Here is a 20,832-nt window from a genome sequence, read left to right as displayed (position 1 = left end):
CAGTCGGCCATTTAGGTGCACAAAACTGGTGTTGTTACTGCCCAATTGGGTGGATTAAATCCGCTTAAAAATCGATGTTAATTGTATTGTTTTGTAAACTTTCATCATTCTTTTGTCTACGTGTAACATTGGTGATAGAATGCAGTTTAATATCCCCGCCAAGGCCACATCATTCCACATTTTAGGTGAAATAGACCTAAGGGGGGACCCAGCTATGGCGGCTATTGAGGTGTAGGAATGCGTGAAAATAGATTCGTCTATAAGGCCGGTTATTCTATTCAATGATATCGTGCTATCATTAATTCATTGTGACAAAACTGCATTCATTGTGTAATTAATATGCATTGATCATTAATTTGGTATAACAGGTTACAAGACTGATGTATTGGGAGTAATAACTCAAGGTGATGGTGGTGTTGGATTGGATAACTGGGTAACGTCATTTAAAGTGTCAACGTTCTTGAGTACTGGTGACACCGAGGTGTTTGTTACGAATCAAGATGGAACCGAGATAGTAAGTATACAGTGATTTGGCCAACAGGGGATGGTACAATTTGTGACCCTACTTTTCATACCCCACCTGACCCGACTTATTTGTTAAGTTTTGTTAAATATTCGCATCGTATTCAGTAAGTAATCAAATATTGAATAAATACCATACACATTAATTCCTTTATTATCGATTAAAACACAGCATTTTTAAGCATGTTTTATCACAAATTTCAAAGCCTCGTTCAGCGATATCAAGTTCAGATACAAGATTGTGATTAGCATTGATGAGTTCTGAGCCCTGTGCAATACTAAATCGCCTGGACTAATTTGCTCAAGCCAATTAATAAGTGTTCGCTTATATCACAATGCATTGACCAATTACCAGGAGAAAAAATCATTAACTGGTTATACCTTGAACTGCTAACTTGGTTGAACTAGAATGCCTGTACGTTGAGGTCAATGTTCATTAAATGCCAAATGTTGCTAGCAGTGAACGAACTAAATACTACATGCAACGACAATAGAAAAGTTTATCACCATGTGTTTATCTTAAGGTGGTATTTGAAGCATATTCTAGAAATTAGTAAATGCTCTGTGCATGTTTTATGCCGATTAATTGAGTAGGGTAAAGCGCACTGATCATATGCCTTTTGTTTGAACATCAGACATGCGGTGTCCATAATATAATAAATAATAATCAATAATCAATACAGCTAAAATCAGTGAAAAGCCTCAAAAATCAATGCATAAAGTTCATTGTACTTTTATTTTGCAGACCTTTGCCTTGAAACTTGGTCAAAGTGTTTCTAATAATATGTTCTAATGTATTATATAGTCTAGCCGCCCTCTAATTTGAATATTTGCATAATTAATGAGCCAATTTTCATGATTAGCTAATTAATTATGCAAAGTAGGGCGGCTAGCTAATTAATTATGCATAAATTATCTGGAAGTCATTAGGAACACTTTGACCAAACCAATATTCTATTAAATACAAATGTGATGAACATTTATGCATTATTTTTAGCAAAATATTGGCAACAATTATATACTAATGAGCACTTTCATGTCATATTATCTCATTAACTGTATTGATTATTGATACAAAACTACACAATTCAAAAAATTTTAAAATGTGTGTATATAAAACCCGTATGTCCGATTAGCTTAAAATATAAAGGCGTATTGATCAGTGTTCTTTGCCCTCTCACTGCGATATTTAATTGCTGGAAAAACTTGGTTCTAGAGAACAACTTTATACGTTTTTTATACGGTTTTTTATACATTTCTTTCCGTAACCCTAAAACATGCATAGACTCAGCAGACACAAAACGTTTTTGACATCAATTGTAAAGGTTAGAAAAGGTTGCCAGAAAACGTTTAATTGTCGGGTTATATAAAGAGTATAAAACGTTTTCATAACATTCGAAAACATTTTTGATAGGCTTCTGCAAATATTCTACAATAACACTTTGAAAACATTTAAAAAAATTATTGTAGTGTGTTTTCATACAAAACGTTTTAATGTTATCAAAACATTTTTACTTAAACCAAAACCCAAAATATAACCTGTTTAAAACGTTGTAAAAACGTTTTTGTGTTTGCTGGGAGCACTTCCAAAATGCCTCAAATACCACCTTAATGCGACAGACAGCTTATAAACGACTGGTTTGGAGATTATGGCGAACGAGGAAGAGCGCGGTTTATAAATAATATTTTCTAAAACATGGTTGTCATTAATTACACTGATTTAGCCTTGTCAATTCGGTAGACTTCAATTACACTTTATTTAGTATTCATTGAAATACTGAATTTTTAAAATTGTTTTGAAACATGTCGTCTATGGCAAGTATATTGCACAATAGAACAGAAAAACCTGGTTTTTCGTAGATAAACCTGTTTTTTGATCGAGAAACCTGGTTTTTCGATCGAGAAACCTGGTTTTTCGCTGAAAAACCAGGTTTTTCGGCCGAGAAACCTGGTTTTTCGGCCGAGAAACCTGGTTTTTCGCCGATAAACTTGGTTTTTCACTGATAAACCTGGTTTTTCAAACGAAAAACCAGGTTTTTTGAATTCGATTGTCATAGTTTTTCGAAAAACCTGGTTTCTCGGTCGATAAACCTGTTTTTTCAAAAACTATGACAATCGAATTTGAAAAACCTGGTTTTTCGATTGAAAAACCAGGTTTATCAATAAAAACTATGACAATCGAATTGAAAAACCAAGTTTATCAGGGAAAAACCAGGTTTCTCGGTCGATAAACCTGGTTTATCAAAACTATGACAATCGAATTTGAGAAACCTGGTTTTCGATTGAAAACCAGGTTTATCAAAAAACTATGACAATCGATTTGAAAAACCAAGTTTATCGGCGAAAACCAGGTTTCTCGGTCGATAAACCTGGTTTTTCAAAAACTATGACAATCGAATTCGAAAAACCTGGTTTTTCGATTGAAAACCAGGTTTATCAAAAAACTATGACAATCGATTTGAAAACCAAGTTTATCGACGAAAACCAGGTTTCTCGGTCGATAAACCTGGTTTTTCAAAAACTACGACAATCGAATTCGAAAAACCAGGTTTCTCGGTCGATAAACCTGGTTTTTCAAAAACTATGACAATCGAATTCGAAAAACCAGGTTTATAAAAAAACTACATTGTATGACAATCGAATGCTCCTCGAAAAACCGGAATTTCCAAACCATTAGTAATGGCGACACACTTCATGGCGCGCGGGCATGGTGTGATCAACGAGGTAGACAGGATAGAGCGCCCTGCTCGCCGAATCTGTGAAGCCGGTTTGGGTGCTGTATAGATACACAAACAGGCGCGTAGCCAGCATTGTCAGTCCGAGGGGGCAAACGTCTTTATCGTCCCTAAAACGTCGTTATCGTCCCTATTCTTTTTTATCGCAATGTCGCGTGTGCGTAGTACGCGAGTCTATTTGTTTTGGTAAATAACGAGCGCGCGTAGCGAGTGAGCCGAAATTTTTGGGTTAAATCTCCCTTCTCCCCTTTTTCTTCTCCTCCCTCTTTCTTTCTTTCCTTTCCTCCTCTTCCTCTCCTTTCCCTTCTCTTTCCCTTTTTTTTTCCTTTTTTTTCCCTCTCCTTCTCCCTTCCCTTCTCTTTTTCCCTCTCCTTCCCTTCTTTTCTCTTTTCTCTTCTTTTTCCGTCCCCATTTTATTAAGGCAAGCACGCCTGAATCTGGTATTTCATCAGTGTTGCCACGCTAAACAACTCTACCACTTTTCGAAATTTCGCCTTCAGTCGCCGTTCCAGATCATCATGACACTAAATGGCGGACGGAAAATTGCTGAAAATTTGCTGGCATGGAGTGTCCAGTACCAGGGGAATCGATGCGTGTACGAAGTTGTGGTACTCGACAGTTTTTTTCAAGCTCCTTGTAGGCCTATGTAGCGTACAAACCACAATAAATCAGCAAATCCACTCGGCTTCATAAGCGTCTGTTGTTTTTATATTCCCCGTCTCTAAAATCAATGACGTAATCAAAATCTACTCAATATTCATATTTTCGAACGTTGTTTGCTCCAGTCCAGGCCCTGCTCCAGTCCTCAATACAACACAGTGAAGCGGCCGTGCGTGAGTACCGGTATTCGAGGCCTGGAGGATCTAGCCTAAGTGCAATCGGGGAGTGCAAGCGTATAGTATTCGATTGTCATAGTTTTTTGATAAACCAGGTTAATCAAAAACTATGACAATCGAATACGAAAAACCTGGTATTTCGATTGAAAAACCAGGTTTATCAAAAAAACTATGACAATCGAATTGAAAAACCAAGTTTATCGGCGAAAAAACAGGTTTCTCGGTCGATAAACCTGGTTTTTCAAAACTATGACAATCGAATTTGAAAAACCTGGTTTTCGATTGAAAAACCAGGTTTATCAAAAAACTATGACAATCGAATTGAAAACCAAGTTTATCGGCGAAAACCAGGTTTCTCGGTCGATAAACTTGGTTTATCAAAACTATGACAATCAAATTCGAAAAACCTGGTTTTAGATTGAAAACCAGGTTTATCAAAAAAAACCATGACAATCGAATTGAAAAACCAAGTTTATCGGCGAAAAACCAGGTTTCTCGGTCGATAAACCTGGTTTTTCAAAAACTATGACAATCGAATTCGAAAAACCTGGTTTTTGATTGAAAACCAGGTTTATCAAAAAAACTATGACAATCGAATTGAAAAACCAAGTTTATCGGCGAAAAACCAGGTTTCTCGGTCGATAAACCTGGTTTTTCAAAAACTATGACAATCAAATTCGAAAAACCTGGTTTTAGATTGAAAACCAGGTTTATCAAAAAAACCATGACAATCGAATTGAAAACCAAGTTTATCGGCGAAAACCAGGTTTCTCGGTCGATAAACCTGGTTTTTCAAAAACTATGACAATCGAATTCGAAAAACCTGGTTTTTGATTGAAAACCAGGTTTATCAAAAAAACTATGACAATCGAATTGAAAAACCAAGTTTATCGGCGAAAACCAGGTTTCTCGGTCGATAAACCTGGTTTTTCAAAAACTATGACAATCAAATTCGAAAAACCTGGTTTTTCGATTGAAAAACCAGGTTTATCGACGAAAAACCAGGTTTTTCTGTTCTATTGTGCAATATACTTGCCATAGTCGTCTGCAGTCGACACCCGCGTGAATTAATAAATCCGAAGAGAGCCTAAACAATTGGTTGTTTTGCTACAGATTTTCCCGGGCAACACTGACAAAGATACAGCGGTGACAGCAACTTTTCCTGCGCCAGTTTATGCCCGTATTGTACGCATCACCTGTTTGACGGGGAAAGGTCTCGCTTATGGATTACGATTCGAAATACTGGGATGCAAAATGTAATGCAATGTAGAGCCAGTGGCGGCGCCGCGGGAGGGGGGGTCGCATGAGGGGGCAAATGCCCCCCAGTCAGAACTCTTGCCCCCCTGTAGCCCCTCCCAGTAAAAACGCAAAATTACGAAAATTTCCATATTTTGCTGTAATTTTGCGCAAAATTTGGTGATTTTACCCCCCTGAAATTCACTTTGCCCTCAATCCCCCCCTGGTGCCGCCACTGTGTAGAGCTTGGATATTCTAGCCATAGTAGCACAAAAAATGTGATCTTTTTTCCTGATAGTTTAGCAAATCTAAGGACTAGCTGTGTAATAATTATGAGCCCTGGGGGAGGGTAAAATTGGGGGGTGGGGGCAAGAAATTTTTGGCGAGCTGAGAGGAGGGCAAGCGATTTTTAGCAAACATTTAAGGGATAAATAAAACGCTCTAAAAAGACTTAGGAAAACAGTACAGAAACGCTTAAATATGCAAATTTTCCTGCTCGCTGCACTCGCGACTTGTATCTAGACTATTATCCCAAAAAAAGCATGCGCAACAGGGGGCAAAGAATTTTTGGCAGGCCTAGAGGGAGGGGGAAAGCGATTTTTGGCGAGCCGTTTGGAAATTTTACCCCCCCGCTCATAATTATTGCACAGCCCCTTAATAGCTTAGCAAACACAAAATTACACTAAAAAGATTTAAAATTGCTCGATGTTTGAGTGTAAATATATATCCTTTATTAGATGCTAATTGTTTGAGTATAAATAATATACACTTCATTAATGTAAATGTTCAATGATATTATATACTGCTTCTTTCGGGGCTCCTGGTCCCGGGCTCCTGGTTTAAAGTATTGGCCTTTGGTGATATGAATTTATGTCACCCCTCCCCCCTCCCCGTGCTAATAGCTTTATCCCCTTTCATGGCGTATATACTTGTATAATATACTTTTTAGCGAGTTTTTAGAATATTGGACTTCTTTTTAATCCTTTATTAGATGCTAATTGTTTGAGTATTATACCCTTCATTAAGATAAGTGTTCAATGATATTATATACTGCTTCTTTCGGGGCTCCTGGTTTAAAGTATTGGCCTTTGGTGATATGAATTTATGTCAGCCCTCCCCCCTCCCCGTGCTAATAGCTTTATCCCTTTCATGGCGTATATACTTGTATAATATACTTTTTAGCGAGTTTTTAGAATATTGGACTTCTTTTTAATCCTTTATTGGATGCTAATTGTTTGAGTATAAATAATATACCCTTCATTAAGATAAGTGTTCAATGATATTATATACTGCTTCTTTCGGGGCTCCTGGTCCCGGGCTCCTGGTTTAAAGTATTGGCCTTTGGTGATATGAATTTATGTCACCCCTCCCCCCCCGTGCTAATAGCTTTATCCCCTTTCATGGCGTATATACTTGTATAATATATTTTTTAGCGAGTTTTTAGAATATTGGACTTCTTTTTAATAAAATCATATTCAAGAACACATACAGAGGAACTGACCAGGTAAACGGGAAAACTTTGGATGAAGCGGGATTCGAATCGCCAGTCTAGTGTTCTAACGTCTGCGCTGTCTGAAGCACCGGTTCGAATTCCACTTCACCTAACTGTTCAAATTGGATCCTTGACATAAGTATTACACTACGCAAAAAAGTTTCTTTATGGTTAGGAACTTTACCCACTATTAAAATCTAGCGACTAATTTTGTACGTGTGCTAAATAATCGCATGCGAGTGATTGTCCTTTTTCGAATTCGTATCTTTTCTCAGGAGTGTCGTGGGGTAGTGTGGGGTAGTGATTGAGGTGTCAAAATGCGCAGGACAATCTCCCGCATGCGATTATTTAGCAAACGTACAAAATTGGTCGCTAGATTTTAATAGTGGGTAAATTTCCCGGGAAATTTCCTAACCATAAAGAAACTTTTTTTGCGTAGTTTATATTGGAAATGTAATGGTAATAAACTTATATTAATGAAATAAAGTTGGTATCTTTGAACATGTTCATTCAGAATGTTGTTAATTGGGAACAGTGGATTTTGATAACAATTCCAACTAAAACGAAGTTGTTTTACTCACTAGTAGTTTCATCAGGCTGCATGGCAACTCATCACATCAGACTGTTTCCTTTTATGGGCAACAGGAACCGCCGTAGGGGACGTGATGAGTCGGGTTTTCTGCTGCCATGAAGCCACACCGTATCATCCGCATTATGCTTGTTCACACAAAGGACAAACTTCTACCTCAACAAAAGGCGGAGGCCATTTACGAGATGATCGAGATCCCCTGCGGTGACTGCTCCAGTTCCTACATTGGTGAAACTGGCCGTCCCTATGGTATTCGACTTAACGGGCTCCAAAAAGAGGTGGGGAAATTTGAATCCAGACCATTTACGCGTGCAAATCTTAAATATTCTGTTACATACAAATCTGCCATTACTGATCATGTGTCCTCTACAAATCACTCCATCAATTGCAATGACTCTAAAGCCATTGATTGTGAAGAATACGAAAGAAGCCATTTGGATCCGCAGAAAAGGACATGACACTCTTAATAACAAGGACGTAACATAATTTGACCAACTCATCACTCCTCTACGGTGGTGCCCATAAAAGGAAACAGTCTGGTGTGAGACGTTGCTAGTCTGATCAGGTCCCCCACTGTAAAAATCGGACCAGCCACATTTGCACGCTACAGAGCCTGAAAAATAAGATCCCGAGAATCACAAATTGACAAACGTATGGGAGCTGCAATGGGGTGCTAACGGGTGCTAACGGCAACGTGGGGGTCGCCGGGTGCTAACGAACGCGTCGCCAGCACAAGCGATAAATAACGCGTATAGGGCGCATTCATGTGCGCCGTACGCGACCGGTAGTTCCTGATACTCGATGACAGGGTCAATGGCCGCTTCCACGCAGTAACATACTTCTGAACTTGCTGTCAGGGTCCTGGACTGGTGAAACCACCACTGGTGTAGTGGTGACGCGTCACTAAAACGTGATTAAAACAACTTCGTTTTTAGTTGAAATTGATCAAAATTAACAAATTCCACAAAGTTCTGGAGTCCAGAACTAATCTGGAGTACTTATTGTTTACATCTAGAGTCCATATACCCAAGTAAGATGTTGTGTTGCCGCTATAATCGTTCCTAGGTTACATCATTTTAAAAAACACTCGAGTATTGTGACAATCAACTTTGAATAATAATAAAATGTTTGACATTTAAAACAGTTTGATAAATCACACATTTGAAATTTAGTGAATTCTTATAATACTGGACTTAAAATTTGTAAATCAAATTCCGGGAGAAAACTTGGATAAAGCGGAACTTGCAACATCTGGCATCTGAGCGGTCAGAAGCATCGGTTCGAAATCCACTTCGGTCAAATTTTTAAGTCGGATCCTTATACAAATAATCAGTGTACTTAAAGCCATATTATAACATTTCTGTAAAAATAGATTAGTATTTATTTTCCATAAAATGTTAGCTTTTACCAGGCGGCATAGGAAGCGCAACACGTGACGTACGAGGCTGGCGAAGATAGGGCTGACAGCCCCATTCAAAATACACGGTTAGCAATTACAAATGGAAAATTAACATACTTGCAGTGGGGTACTTTGTCGAACCCCGACGGTTTTAGAGTAAGATAATATTGCTTTGACACCACATAACAAATTTAGAATTGTTTGTGAAGTATTTGAGTATGTGTTAATCCAATGGCGACCTCAAAACTGGCGATATCGCTTCCATCACCGCCTGGCTTTTACTGTCAGATATGACACCTTTTAATGTTGAGCCGAACAAGTGAGGTAAAGCATAGAAAATTGGAATTTATACTAGCGCCCATGCATGTTACTCCCGCGGTTGTAATACGGTACGATCCTCTGGGGGTGTGTGTGTATGTGTATCCCACACGCCGTGTACGTACTGTGCATACGTGCTCGACTAATATTTCCATCGTAATAATAAAACGCCGGTTCCATCGTTTTATTCAAAATCTCGGATTTTGACAAAACTACAGCACCTAAAGTCTTGATTTTTGCAGATTATCTTTATTGACTAAATTACATTACAATCATGTAAAAACCAGAATTTAAAACATTTTTGAGGGCGTTCTCCTCAGCAAATGTTATAATATGGCTTTAAGTTATATCTATAAAATGCGCTTTTATAAATGCGCACGTGACCCATGGGAACGACATACCAAGACCAGCAAGCGTGACCAAATCCTCATGCATTGACCACTATACAGAAAGGGATAGGAACTCTCACTAGACATTTTGATGAGAAACGGCCAAAATGGAAAGAATTTAAATGTTCTCATTCTTTTGGATGAGAAAATAATCATGTTTGGTTTAAGCTCAGCGGGGATTACCAATTCTCACCAGTTCTCAACGTTGTCCGTTTTCTCATTCAAAACTTCCTCTTGTGTCTAGATAAATATCATCAAATTTAAGTATTAATTGAATTGCAAAATTATTACACATTTTGCAATTCCGAATTTGTAATATGTTATCAAAAACAACATTTTGAAAATGACGACGGCAAAAATATTTAACGACGGAAACGTTTATTCACAATCACAAAGTTTAACAAAATAGACAATTTTGCTGCACAGCAGTCTCATGTTGTTCCGCATTTGTGCATTCAAATATATAGAAAGACCACTCGCTATGTAGAAGGTCACTTCGAGACTTACTGTCTACAAGCTGTTATGGCAGCACGGAGGTGGTCACGTGCGCATTTATAAAAGCGCATTTATATATATAACCGAAGTACACTGATAATATAAATGTAATGATGATCAACTTGTTTAATGAAATAAAGTTGATCTATGTCTTGTAGATTACTAAATTGGTAAACTACTCGTGTCTGGAGTACTTATTGTTTACATCGAGAGTCCACACACCCTCACTAACTGGGCACTCGACTTTGGAAGCGACGGGGATGTGCGGACAGCAGTTCGAAACTAGCTGTCTTTCGGTGAGAGCCTAGACATCGAAAAAAAAAGGGGGTCTTTTAGTGAGGTCTCAAATGAAAAAGGGGTCTTTCCGTAAGAAAGTGGACAATCTGACAAAAAAGGGGCCATTCAGTGAGACTGGGACAAATTTTGGGTCATGATATAAAAGTTGATACAAAATTTTAAAAAAAAATGGCATCATAATTTTTAAAAATTTGAAAATTTGAAGAAAAATAATGAAACAATTCAGTGAACATGGTGAATGATTATCAGAAATGTCCCCAAATTTTTTGAAAAGGGGGTTCTTTTGGTGACAGGAAAACAAAAAGGGGTCATTGGGTGAGAGGGAGGGGGTCAATGTGGCCGCACATTCCCCATTTTTAGTTAGTGCCCCCCCCCCACTCGGGGTGAGCATGAAACACAGGAGATACATGGGTGTGACTCCTCTTTCCAGAATCCTTATGACTAGAGCTATAACAGCAAGTTGAGGAAAGAACTCTCAGATTGCAGCCTCAGCAGCAAGAAATGGTGGAACACTATTAACACCTTACCTGGTAAGTCCACCAGAGTTGATATACCAGTGCTTAAGGATGGCCGTCAAGTCTACACTACATTAAAAGACAAAGCTGAAAAATTCTGCCAAACCTTCAGCATTCAAGAACGTGCTCAATGGAAAAGATAGCCTTCAAGGTCAAGGATGTTAGGACACTTCACAGAAATCCCTGCAATAGTCCTGAAGCAGTGAAGCGCAGAACTTGCAAGACCACTCAGTCTGCTGTTTGAGCTTTGCTTCTCCAAGGGAGTTTTCCCAAGCCAATGGAAGACTGCATCTGCCATCCCTATTCACAAGGGAGATTCGAATCCATCTATGTACCGCCCGTCTCTCTGCTCTGCATCATCAGCAAGATCATGGAGGCTGTTGTACAGAACCATCTTCAGAAATACCTCCTTGGAAACCAACTGATTTCAGATAGACAGTTTGGATTTAGGCCACACCACAGCACAGCTGGCATTACCATTCTGATTCAAAGGGTGGTCCAACTCCCTGGACAGAGGCAACGTAGTGCGCCTGATTGCCCATATCAAAATATAATAGGTATCGGGATAGTATCTGATACTAATACCGGAATAGTACCCGCTACCTAGTGGGATATTAGTATCGGTATAGTATCCGGATATATTTCACATGCAAACCTTTCTTTTTTTTTGCCCATATATGGACATATAGTATCGGGATAGTATCCGATACTGTTACTGGTAGGACACTGACAAATAGTATCGGAATAGTGCGCGATAGTAGTATCGGGAGAGTGTACCTGATACTAGTATCGGGATAGTATCTGCTACTATTTGTTTAGCAGGTTAATTGTTTTGCCCAAATATGGTCATAGAATAAGCCATATCGGCTTCAGAATTTACATACAGTATACGGAAAGTTCACTGAAAATTTCAAATGATTATAGTTATACATACATTAAATGTGAAATGTGTAGCAATTGTTCTATTTCTGCACTACACAATACAGGTATTGAAATTTGTATTGCAAACAGCAATTGAACATGTAACTTATAATCTAAATTGTATAAGCTAAAACATATAATATACAGATTATACAAATTCACAGTATGCATGCATTGAGCACCAATTTTGTCAAAATGGTGCAAAATTCATGCAACTAAATGGTTTGATATGCCTATATTGTACGATGTTCTTAGCATACTAAATTTAGATAAAATATAAGTTCTTTTCAATTGCTTTTGCCCAAATACAACCATACCTGTATTGTGAAGCCCAGAAATAGAACACACTGTCACATTTAATGTTGGTACAACAGTATATAATCATTTGAAAAGGAACTCAGTTCCTTGACCGTATATCAATTTGCTCCAAGTAGATATGGCAGTTATTCTAATTATGACCATATTTGGCGCCAAAACAGGTACTATTCCGATACTATGTATCGAAACAAATAGTATCGGAATAATACCACTATACCGATACTAGTATCAACTAGTATCCTGATACTAGATATCGGGCACTCAGAATACCTCCGGATACTATTTATCAGTATCTTCAGTAACAGTATCGGATATACTATCCCGATACTATATGTCCATATATGGGCAAAAAATTTGCATGTGAAACATATCCGGATACTATACCGATACTAATATCCCACTAGGTAGCGGGTACTATTCCGGTATTAGTATCAGATACTATCCCGATACCTATTATATTTTGATATGGGTGGACATCAAAGGAGCATTTGACAAGGTCTGGCATAATGACCTTTGCTCGAAACGCATGGCAAAAGGAGCATCCGGCAAGCTGCTCACCTAACATGCCTAAGTGGATTAGGAGCTACCTGACAGATCGTTCTATCCAAAGTTGGATGTTTGACATTCTGGTCATTAAAATCTATAAGCAAGGGTTTTTATTAGCCCAATTTTGTCGTCCATTTGGCATGAAGAAAACACGAGGGGAGGGGGTAAATTTGTGGAGTGTGGGCAGGGTAGAAATTCAATACTGCCATAAATAACACAACCTTACAAAAATCAGGTAGGAATCGTGCCACTTCATCACATGATTCCCGTGTCAATGCAATGACATTTCACTTTCGTGTTGTATGTGAAGGCATTACTTTGACAGTTCTCACAAAGGGTAATTTCTCTGTGACAAGGGTATATTTTGGGACTTTCCTCATTACTTGCACTGAAAGCGTTTCTCTTATATGTGACGAGTCACAACGAAAGGTACCTCTTGTCGGTTCCTACACACAGCTCATTTTGGTAATGACGGTCATACACCTTTTAAATAATCCCCTATTGTTGGATAGGATACTAGGATAGCTAGGATTTCTATAGGATTATTATATAGCTCTAATATTTGCTTTGGATAAACCCTGCTCAAGTGGTGGACAACAAAGCATTGTAATTTGTATAGGTGCACATATTAGCCAACCGTTAACAATGGAAGGACATTCCTGAACCCTCGTTGACTTGGGGATGATTTGAATTGACCGCCAATTATGATGGTCTGATATTGATTGATTTTGCTCCTTGCAATGTGGAAAAAGAGACAAATAGCAACCGACAAGAAGTACCTTTCGTTCTGACTCGTCACATATATTCTGCTTACCTTCCTCGAGTCAGTAATTTAGATGTTGTTTTTTATTGTTTTTCTAAATGTTTTAATGATAAGTATAATTTATAAAAAGTATACATTTTCAGAGAGAAAATTGTGCAAGGAATCCAACTAGCATAACAGATTCCTGCAAAAATTAACGGTTTTTGAAAAAATCTCAAAATTTGATTTTACTTTACTGACTCGAGGAAGGTATAGACTAAAGCATGAATTGCAACGTGCTTCTTTCAATATTCATACTAATAGGGTTTCTCATCGGGGTTTCTCATTGGAGTGAATTCCGATGTGGTTTAATGACAAGGGTACATTTTTGGGCAAAACATTTTTCTTAAAGTAAACATGTTTCTTAAAGTACTCATTACAATGAAAGCATTTCTCTTTAACATGAATTTCAATGTGATTTTTCAGATCACTTACTTGGGCAAAACATCTAATTCTATCAAATGAAACGGTTTCTTTTTGGTGTGAGTTCTAATGTAGCGTGCAAGCACACTAATGTCAGCAAAGTATTTCTGACAGTACTCACACTAATAGGCTTTCTCTTCGGCATGAGTTCGCAAATGCCTTTTAAGATTACTGTTCTCACTAAAACATTTCTCAATACTAACACTGGAAGGGTTTATCTTTGGTGTGAATTATGATATGGCTCACAAGGACTTTTTATAGCAAAACATTCCATTACAAAAATGTGAGTACTTTAATGTGGTTCTATTTAGTGAAAGTTCTAGTGTGGTACACAAGGACACCGCGGTCACCAAATTGTTGGCCCCTCACCCCCGATACACACCAAAGCAATGCGGTGGGGTGTGCACTATATTGCAGACGATACCTCTTGGTTAAGGATGGGGTGGTCAGTGCTTAAGGTTACACCCGTCAAGGATTTCTCTTCGGTGTGAGTTCTGGTGTGCTTTACAAGGTCTCTGCTGTAAGTAAAACATATCTGACAGTACTCACACAGAAATGGTTTCTCTTTAGTGTGAGTTCTAGTGTGGCGCACAAGGCCACCTCTGTTACCAAAACATTTCTGACAGTACTCACACTTATAGGGTTTTTCTTTGGTATGTGTTCTGATATGCCTTTTAAGATCAGTGTTCTGACTAAAGCATTTCTGACAGTACTCGCACTGAAAGGGTTTCTCTTTAGTGTGAGTTCTGGTGTGGGTTACAAGGACATTTCTGTAGGCAAAACATTTCTGACAGTATTCACACTGAAAGGGTTTCACTTTGGTATGAGTTCTGATATGCTTTTTAAGATTACATTTCGTACTAAAACATTTCTGACAGTATTCACACTGAAAGGGTTTCTCTTTGGTATGAGTTCTGGTGTGGTTTACAAGGACATGTTTTTCAGCAAAACATTTCTGACAGTACTCGCACTGATAGGGTTTCTCATTGGTATGAGTTCTGATGTGCTTTACAAGGACATTTTTTCCAGCAAAACATTTCTGACAGTACTCACACTGATAGGGTTTAGTGTGAGTTCTGATGTGGTATGCAAGATGACCTCTGTCACCAAAACATTTCTGACAGTACTCGCACTTAAAGGGCTTCTCTTTGGTATGAGTTCTGATATGCCTTTTCAGATGACAGTTCTGACTAAAATATTTCTGACAGTACTCACACTGAAAGGGTTTCTCTTTTGTGTGAGTTCTGATGTGTCTCACTAGTTTAAGTTTCCAGACGAAAAGTTTCTGGCAGTACTCACACTGATAAGGCTTTTCTTTGATGTCCAAGCGGTTATTACATTGGTACCGTTTCTTCCCATGGCTTCCGCCATGGCTAATCACATGTCTTTCCAGATTTTTTTTTGACAAACTTTTCTGACAAAATTCACTTTTGTATCTACGAGCTTGCACATATTTAATAAGATGTCTGTTTATGTGGAGTTTCAATTTGTCCAAAGAATAATGCTCAATTCCACAAAATCCACAAGTAAACGGCTTCAAATGTTTCATTACCATCATGTTGCTTCTTGTTACATGTATTTACATGGAACTTTAGATGTACCCAGCAAAATTCAAAGTCTTTGTTCAATCCTCACTCTTCTCTCTTTGTCCTGATCAATCCTCACTGGCTTCTGTCTTTATTCTGTTTCTACTTATAGTTGTTTCTAGTTATAGTTGTTTCTAATTGAAGATATACATCAGTGGATCAACAAACCTGAAATGTCAAAAATGTTTGTTATTATTGCTAATAAATTTTTTTCGGACCCAACATTGAAGCAGGCTCCATGCACACAGCCGGGTTAAAATATTTCAGACCAGCAGGGATAGACTGCCTGAGAGCTTGAGTGTCTGGTCACACCGATTTCTGATATTTGTATCCTATTTCATTTTTACTTATTTCACTTGTGAATATTTTCCTCATGTGAATATATGAAATTAATTCGAGCTTTCGTTATTTAATATACCAACAGGAGCATATGACCACGATATTCACCAGATGGTCCAGCACATAGCAAAACTGGTATTTGGCTGTGCCAAAAATATTTGCCCCCCCCTCCCCTTTTGACGTGCCCAAAATATCTGTGCTAAAAATCACTTCCCCCTTTTTGACCTGCCAAAAATCGCTTGACCGCCCCCCCCTTTTTTTACGCTGCCAAAAAATGCTTGCCCCTTTTTGGCCTGCCAAAAAATCTTTCCCCCCCCCCATAATTCACCACCCCAGGGGTACACTTAACTATTGCACCACCCCTAAAACGTCTGTTCACATAGGTTTTAAATTTGTCCACAAAAATGGTAAATTGTATCATATGCTTTAATTGCAATCTGTTGCTGTTTGCAACATGTAATACAGAGTAACCATAAAGACGCGACGTAGTTCAATTACTGTGTGCCCCAAAGTGTCATCGCCCAGATATCTTCATGGCAGAAATCGCCATGGTAGGTTGAATCCACCATGGCCATTCTGTTCCGACCTGTTTAATAGTTTTGAGTCGCATAATGGGCCGAAGGGTCGGTTCATAGTGAATATTCGAAGGCAATATTATAACATTTTCATACAAAATAGATTAGCATTTCTTTGCCATAAAATGTTAGTTTTACTGTCAGATATATCCCTTTTATTTTTGAGCCGAACAACTACGGCAAAGCAAAGAAAATTGGAATTTACTACCAGCGCATATGTCGCCAATACGTACCACTCCTTCGGTCATGTTATGGTACGACCCTTTGTTGTGTAGATCACCGTCCCGCACGCCGTGTACGTATTGTGTGTTATGGACATTGTGTATGCGTTCGACTAATAATTCCATCGTAATAATAAAACGCCGGTTCTGTCGTTTTATTCAAAATCTCGGATTTTTACAAAACTACAGCACCTAGAGTCTTGATTTTTGCAGGGTATATTGGTTTGATAAAGTACAATATAATCATGTAAAAAATGAATTTTAAAAAATCAGTGAGGGAGTCCTCCTCAGCAAATGTTATAATATGGCTTTAAGTGTTATTTTAGTGTAATTCTTATAAAAATCTTTGTAACCACGGAATTAGTAAGGGGCAGTGCAATAATTATGAGCCCTGGGGAGGGTAAAATTGGGGGGCAAGAACTTTCTGGCGAGTCGAAAGGGGGGGGCAAGTACTTTTTGGCCATCCGAGAGGGGGGAAAGCAATTTTGGCACACATTCATGGGCGCCTTTTAAATAAAAGGCTTAGGAAAACAGTACGGAAACAGCTTTAATATGCAAATTTTCCTGCTCGTTGCGCTCGCAACATATATATAGACCATTTAAGGTTTGCAAATTGGGATCCCAAAATTTGGCATGTGTAAAGGGGGGGCACAGTTTTTTTGGCGGGGTGAGAGGTGGGGCAAGCGATTTTTTCGATATAGGACACCTAAATATGTCTATGTAGTCAAAAAAGGACCCTCCCCCACCCTGATACCGCTGTAAGCTCATGACCCCATTATGTAGCTTTTATTAACCAGCATGTGTGGCCCTTTTATATTCATGTGACCCCCTCACTCCGGTGAACATGAGTGTATGGAAACTTACTTTAAATAATATGCCATTCAAATTCCAATTTTAAGTTTGAATATTTATTGCAAGAAATAAAACTACAGTTTTTCCCTAGAAACAACATTTCTGATACTAACAGTAAAATACCAAATTCTAATTACACATCCATCGTCACATATGTGATGCGATCAAGCAAAATCAGTCTGAACTTGGAAATATCAGTTTCTTATAGGATAGTAAAACGCATTTTCAAAGCTGCATTTTGCAGAAAACCGCATTGAAATTAACCAACCAGTTCTAAAGCTATGAGCAATTAAAGAGTTTCCAAAACAACAGGAAATATTTCCTTTGTTTGGCTATATCGCATTGATTTTGCTTAATCACATCACATACTTATACTTATAGGGTTTTCTTTGGTATGAGTTCTGATATGCATTTTAAGATCAATGTTCCGAATAAAACATTGAGTTCTGGTGTGTTTGTCTATATCTCAAAATCAATATTTCCGAGTTCCAACTGATTTGCTTAATCACATCACATATTACTCTTATTCATACGGGTGTCACTTTGGTGCGAATTCTGATAAGGATAATTGTGCTAGCAAAACATTTATGACAGTTCACACACTTGTAGGGTTTTTATTTGGTGTGAGCTCTGGTGTGCTGCACAAGGTTACTTTTGATAGCAAAACATTTATGATAGTACTCACTTTTTTTGTGTGTGAGTGCTGTTGGCAAAACATTTATGACAGTATTCACACGTATAGTGGTTTTCTTTGGTATGAGTTCGGATATGCCTTATAAGTTGCCTGATCTGACAAAAACATTTTATATTCTGACAGTACTCACACTGAACATCGGTGTGAGTTCTGATGTGGCTTTTAAGATGAGTCTTCTGACTCTGAGTTCTGGCATGTCTTATAAGATCAGAGTTCAGACAAAAACATTTCTGACAGTATTTACACTGAACGAATTTCTCATTAGTGTGAGTTCTGATATGTTGCACGAAGTGATTTCTGTCAACAAAACATTTCTCACAGTACTCACACTGATAGGGTGTCCTTTTCATCAAGCAATTATTAAATTGATACCATAACATCCTGTGGCTATTGAACTGTCTTTGCAGCTCGCCAGTTTTTGTCATGTGGGTTTTGAAATTTGCCAAGGATGAATGATTAAGTGTGCAATATCCACAAGCAAATAGTTTCAAACGTTTCATTGCCATTTTTTTACATAGTGAACTTTAGATAAACCCGACAACATGTAGATGTAGATGAGATCAAATGACTGTGTGCACCTCAAAACTCACCATGAAATTCAATTCTAGCATTTTTTGTTGTGAGTTCTTCTCATGTGCCTGCTGACATCAGATTTGCGACCAAAATATTTCTGACAGAGCTTGCACTGATAGGGTTTCTCATTGGTGTGAGTTCTGATGTGGCTTTTAAGATGAGCCCTCCGACTAAAACATTTCTGACAGTACTCACACTGAAAGGGTTTTTCTTTGGTATGAATTCTGGTGTGGTTCACAAGGTTATAGTTTCTAGCAAAACATTTCTGACAGTACTTGCACTGAAAGGGTTTTTCTTTAGTGTGAGTTCTGGTGTGGAGTACAAGGTTACTTTTGCTAGCAAAACATTTCTGACAGTACTCACACTTATAGGGTTTTTCTTTAGTGTGACTGCTGGTGTGGTATTTAAGGCCACTTTTGTTGGTAAAACATTTATGACAGTATTCACACGTATAGGGTTTTTCTTTGGTATGAGTTCTGATATGCTTTATAAGATGCTCGTTCTGACAAAAACATTTCTGACAGTACTCACACTGAAAGGGTTTTTCATCGGTGTGAGTTCTGATGTGGCTTCTAAGATGAGTCGTCTGACTAAAACATTTCTGACAGTATTCACACTGAAAGGGTTTTACTTTGGTATGAGTTCTGATATGGCTTACAAGGCCATGTTTTCTAGCAAACCATTTCTGACAATACTCACACTGAAATGGTTTTTCTTTAGTGTGAGTTCTGATATGGTTTACAAGGACATTTTTTCTGGCAAAACATTTCTGACAGTACTCGCACTGAAAGGGTTTTTCTTTGGTATGTGTTCTGGTATGTCTTATAAGATCAGAGTTCAGAGAAAAACATTTCTGACAGAATTCACACTGAAAGAATTTCTCATTAGTGTGAGTTCTGATGTGTTGCACAAAGTGATTTTTATCAACAAAACATTTCTCACAGTACTCACACTGATAGGGTGTCTTTTTCTTCAGGCAATTATTAAATTGATACCATAACATCCTGTGGCCATTGAACTGTCTTTGCAGCTCGCCAGTTTTTGACAAGATTTTCTGACAACACACATATTTGCATCTATGGGCTCGTACATATTTAATAAGATGTCTGTTCATGTGGGTTTTCAAATTTGCCAAAGATGAATGGTTAAGTGTACAATATGCACAAGTAAATGGTTTCAAACGTTTCATTGCCAATATATAATTTACATAGTGAACTTTACATAAACCCAACAGTATTCAAAGATGTAGATCAAGTGACTGCATGCACCTCAAACCCACCATGAAAGTCAACTCTTGCATAAATGTCCTGGAGTGAAGTAGCAAGCAGCACAAGACCACAGTCCTCACTGGCTTCTGTCTCAGTGGATCAAAATCTGAAATGTTAAAACAATTAATAAATGTTAGGTATATCTTTAAACCACACATATTGATTTTATACCTTGATGAGAAGGGTCGATCTGCAAGCAGGGATCTTCTGTACAAAACTGTCCCACCAAATGATCACTTTATAGGTGCATTTAATATAAAAAGCTCATATATATTCCATTTTTAAGTAGTGTTAATGGGATTTTATGTTTCTACCGCCTCATTTGGTGTCACGGGGGGGGGGTACTTGACATTGATAATCTGTGAATCTGTGAACATCGACTGTCAAAAAGCACACGTATAAGCATTGAACTGAAAATGCACCCTACACAATGTATGTACAGCTACGCGCAGACATGGATATATGCTCATGCAACTTTCAACCTCAGGTGACATCACTCAGGTGATATCACTTGAGGTGGTCGCATATTACTCAACCAAAATAAAACAAATGTTGTGTTGGTACTGTGTAGATGGCTGGTTGAAAATCCGTGAAAATCCAGCAAAGATTTTCCAAATTTTTCACAGAAAAATGTCTCCCAGTGTCAAATAGCTTGTTATACATGTAGCCTTGATTTATTGTGTATTCTTGTTTCGAGTTCTCTAGAATTTTGCATATGTTTGTCCAGGAGCAAAATGTCTGTCCCAAATGACAGGTGGCTAGCTAACAACCTGCCCCGCCCCCGGGGGCCCGCCCCTGGGTTTGGTGCAATAATACAATGGGTAGGTAGGTATACCACATTGCAACATAGTATAGTGCGAGTTGTTGCAATGCAATAAACATTATGTATAT

At 38.2% G+C, this 20,832-nt stretch overlaps 3 protein-coding genes across 8 annotated transcripts in view; 1 reads left to right on the top strand and 2 right to left on the bottom strand.

Moving 5' to 3' along the window:
* Positions 1 to 5,510, top strand: part of LOC140167258 (probable carboxypeptidase X1) — a 32,985-nt gene extending 27,475 nt beyond the window's left edge. The window contains exons 5-6 of the mRNA XM_072190597.1: positions 369 to 514; positions 5,207 to 5,510. Coding sequence (XP_072046698.1) covers positions 369 to 514; positions 5,207 to 5,353 — 293 coding nt within the window. The 3' untranslated portion in view covers positions 5,354 to 5,510. The remainder of the gene's footprint in view (positions 1 to 368; positions 515 to 5,206) is intronic.
* An 8,446-nt stretch (positions 5,511 to 13,956) lies between these two features.
* Positions 13,957 to 15,582, bottom strand: LOC140167257 (uncharacterized). The gene has a single exon (XM_072190596.1). The coding sequence runs from the start codon at positions 15,389 to 15,391 to the stop codon at positions 14,240 to 14,242; it is 1,152 nt and encodes a 383-aa protein (XP_072046697.1). The 5' UTR covers positions 15,392 to 15,582; the 3' UTR covers positions 13,957 to 14,239.
* Positions 15,583 to 17,461: 1,879 nt separating this feature from the next.
* LOC140168264 (uncharacterized) overlaps positions 17,462 to 20,832 on the bottom strand; it is a 28,081-nt gene continuing 24,710 nt past the window's right edge. For all 6 annotated transcript variants that reach the window (XR_011861181.1, XM_072191611.1, XM_072191613.1 and 3 more), the window contains one exon: positions 17,462 to 20,047. Coding sequence is in view for 5 of the 6 variants with exons in the window: in XM_072191611.1 (XP_072047712.1) it covers positions 18,705 to 19,862 (1,158 nt within the window). In the remaining variant the exon portion in view is untranslated. The remainder of the gene's footprint in view (positions 20,048 to 20,832) is intronic.

The sequence above is a fragment of the Amphiura filiformis genome, chromosome 13, assembly GCF_039555335.1.
Source record: "Amphiura filiformis chromosome 13, Afil_fr2py, whole genome shotgun sequence".
NCBI classification, from domain to species: Eukaryota; Metazoa; Echinodermata; class Ophiuroidea; order Amphilepidida; family Amphiuridae; genus Amphiura; species Amphiura filiformis.
The sequence above is the reverse complement of the archived record's forward strand: the minus strand, read 5'-3'. Positions and strand labels throughout refer to the sequence as shown.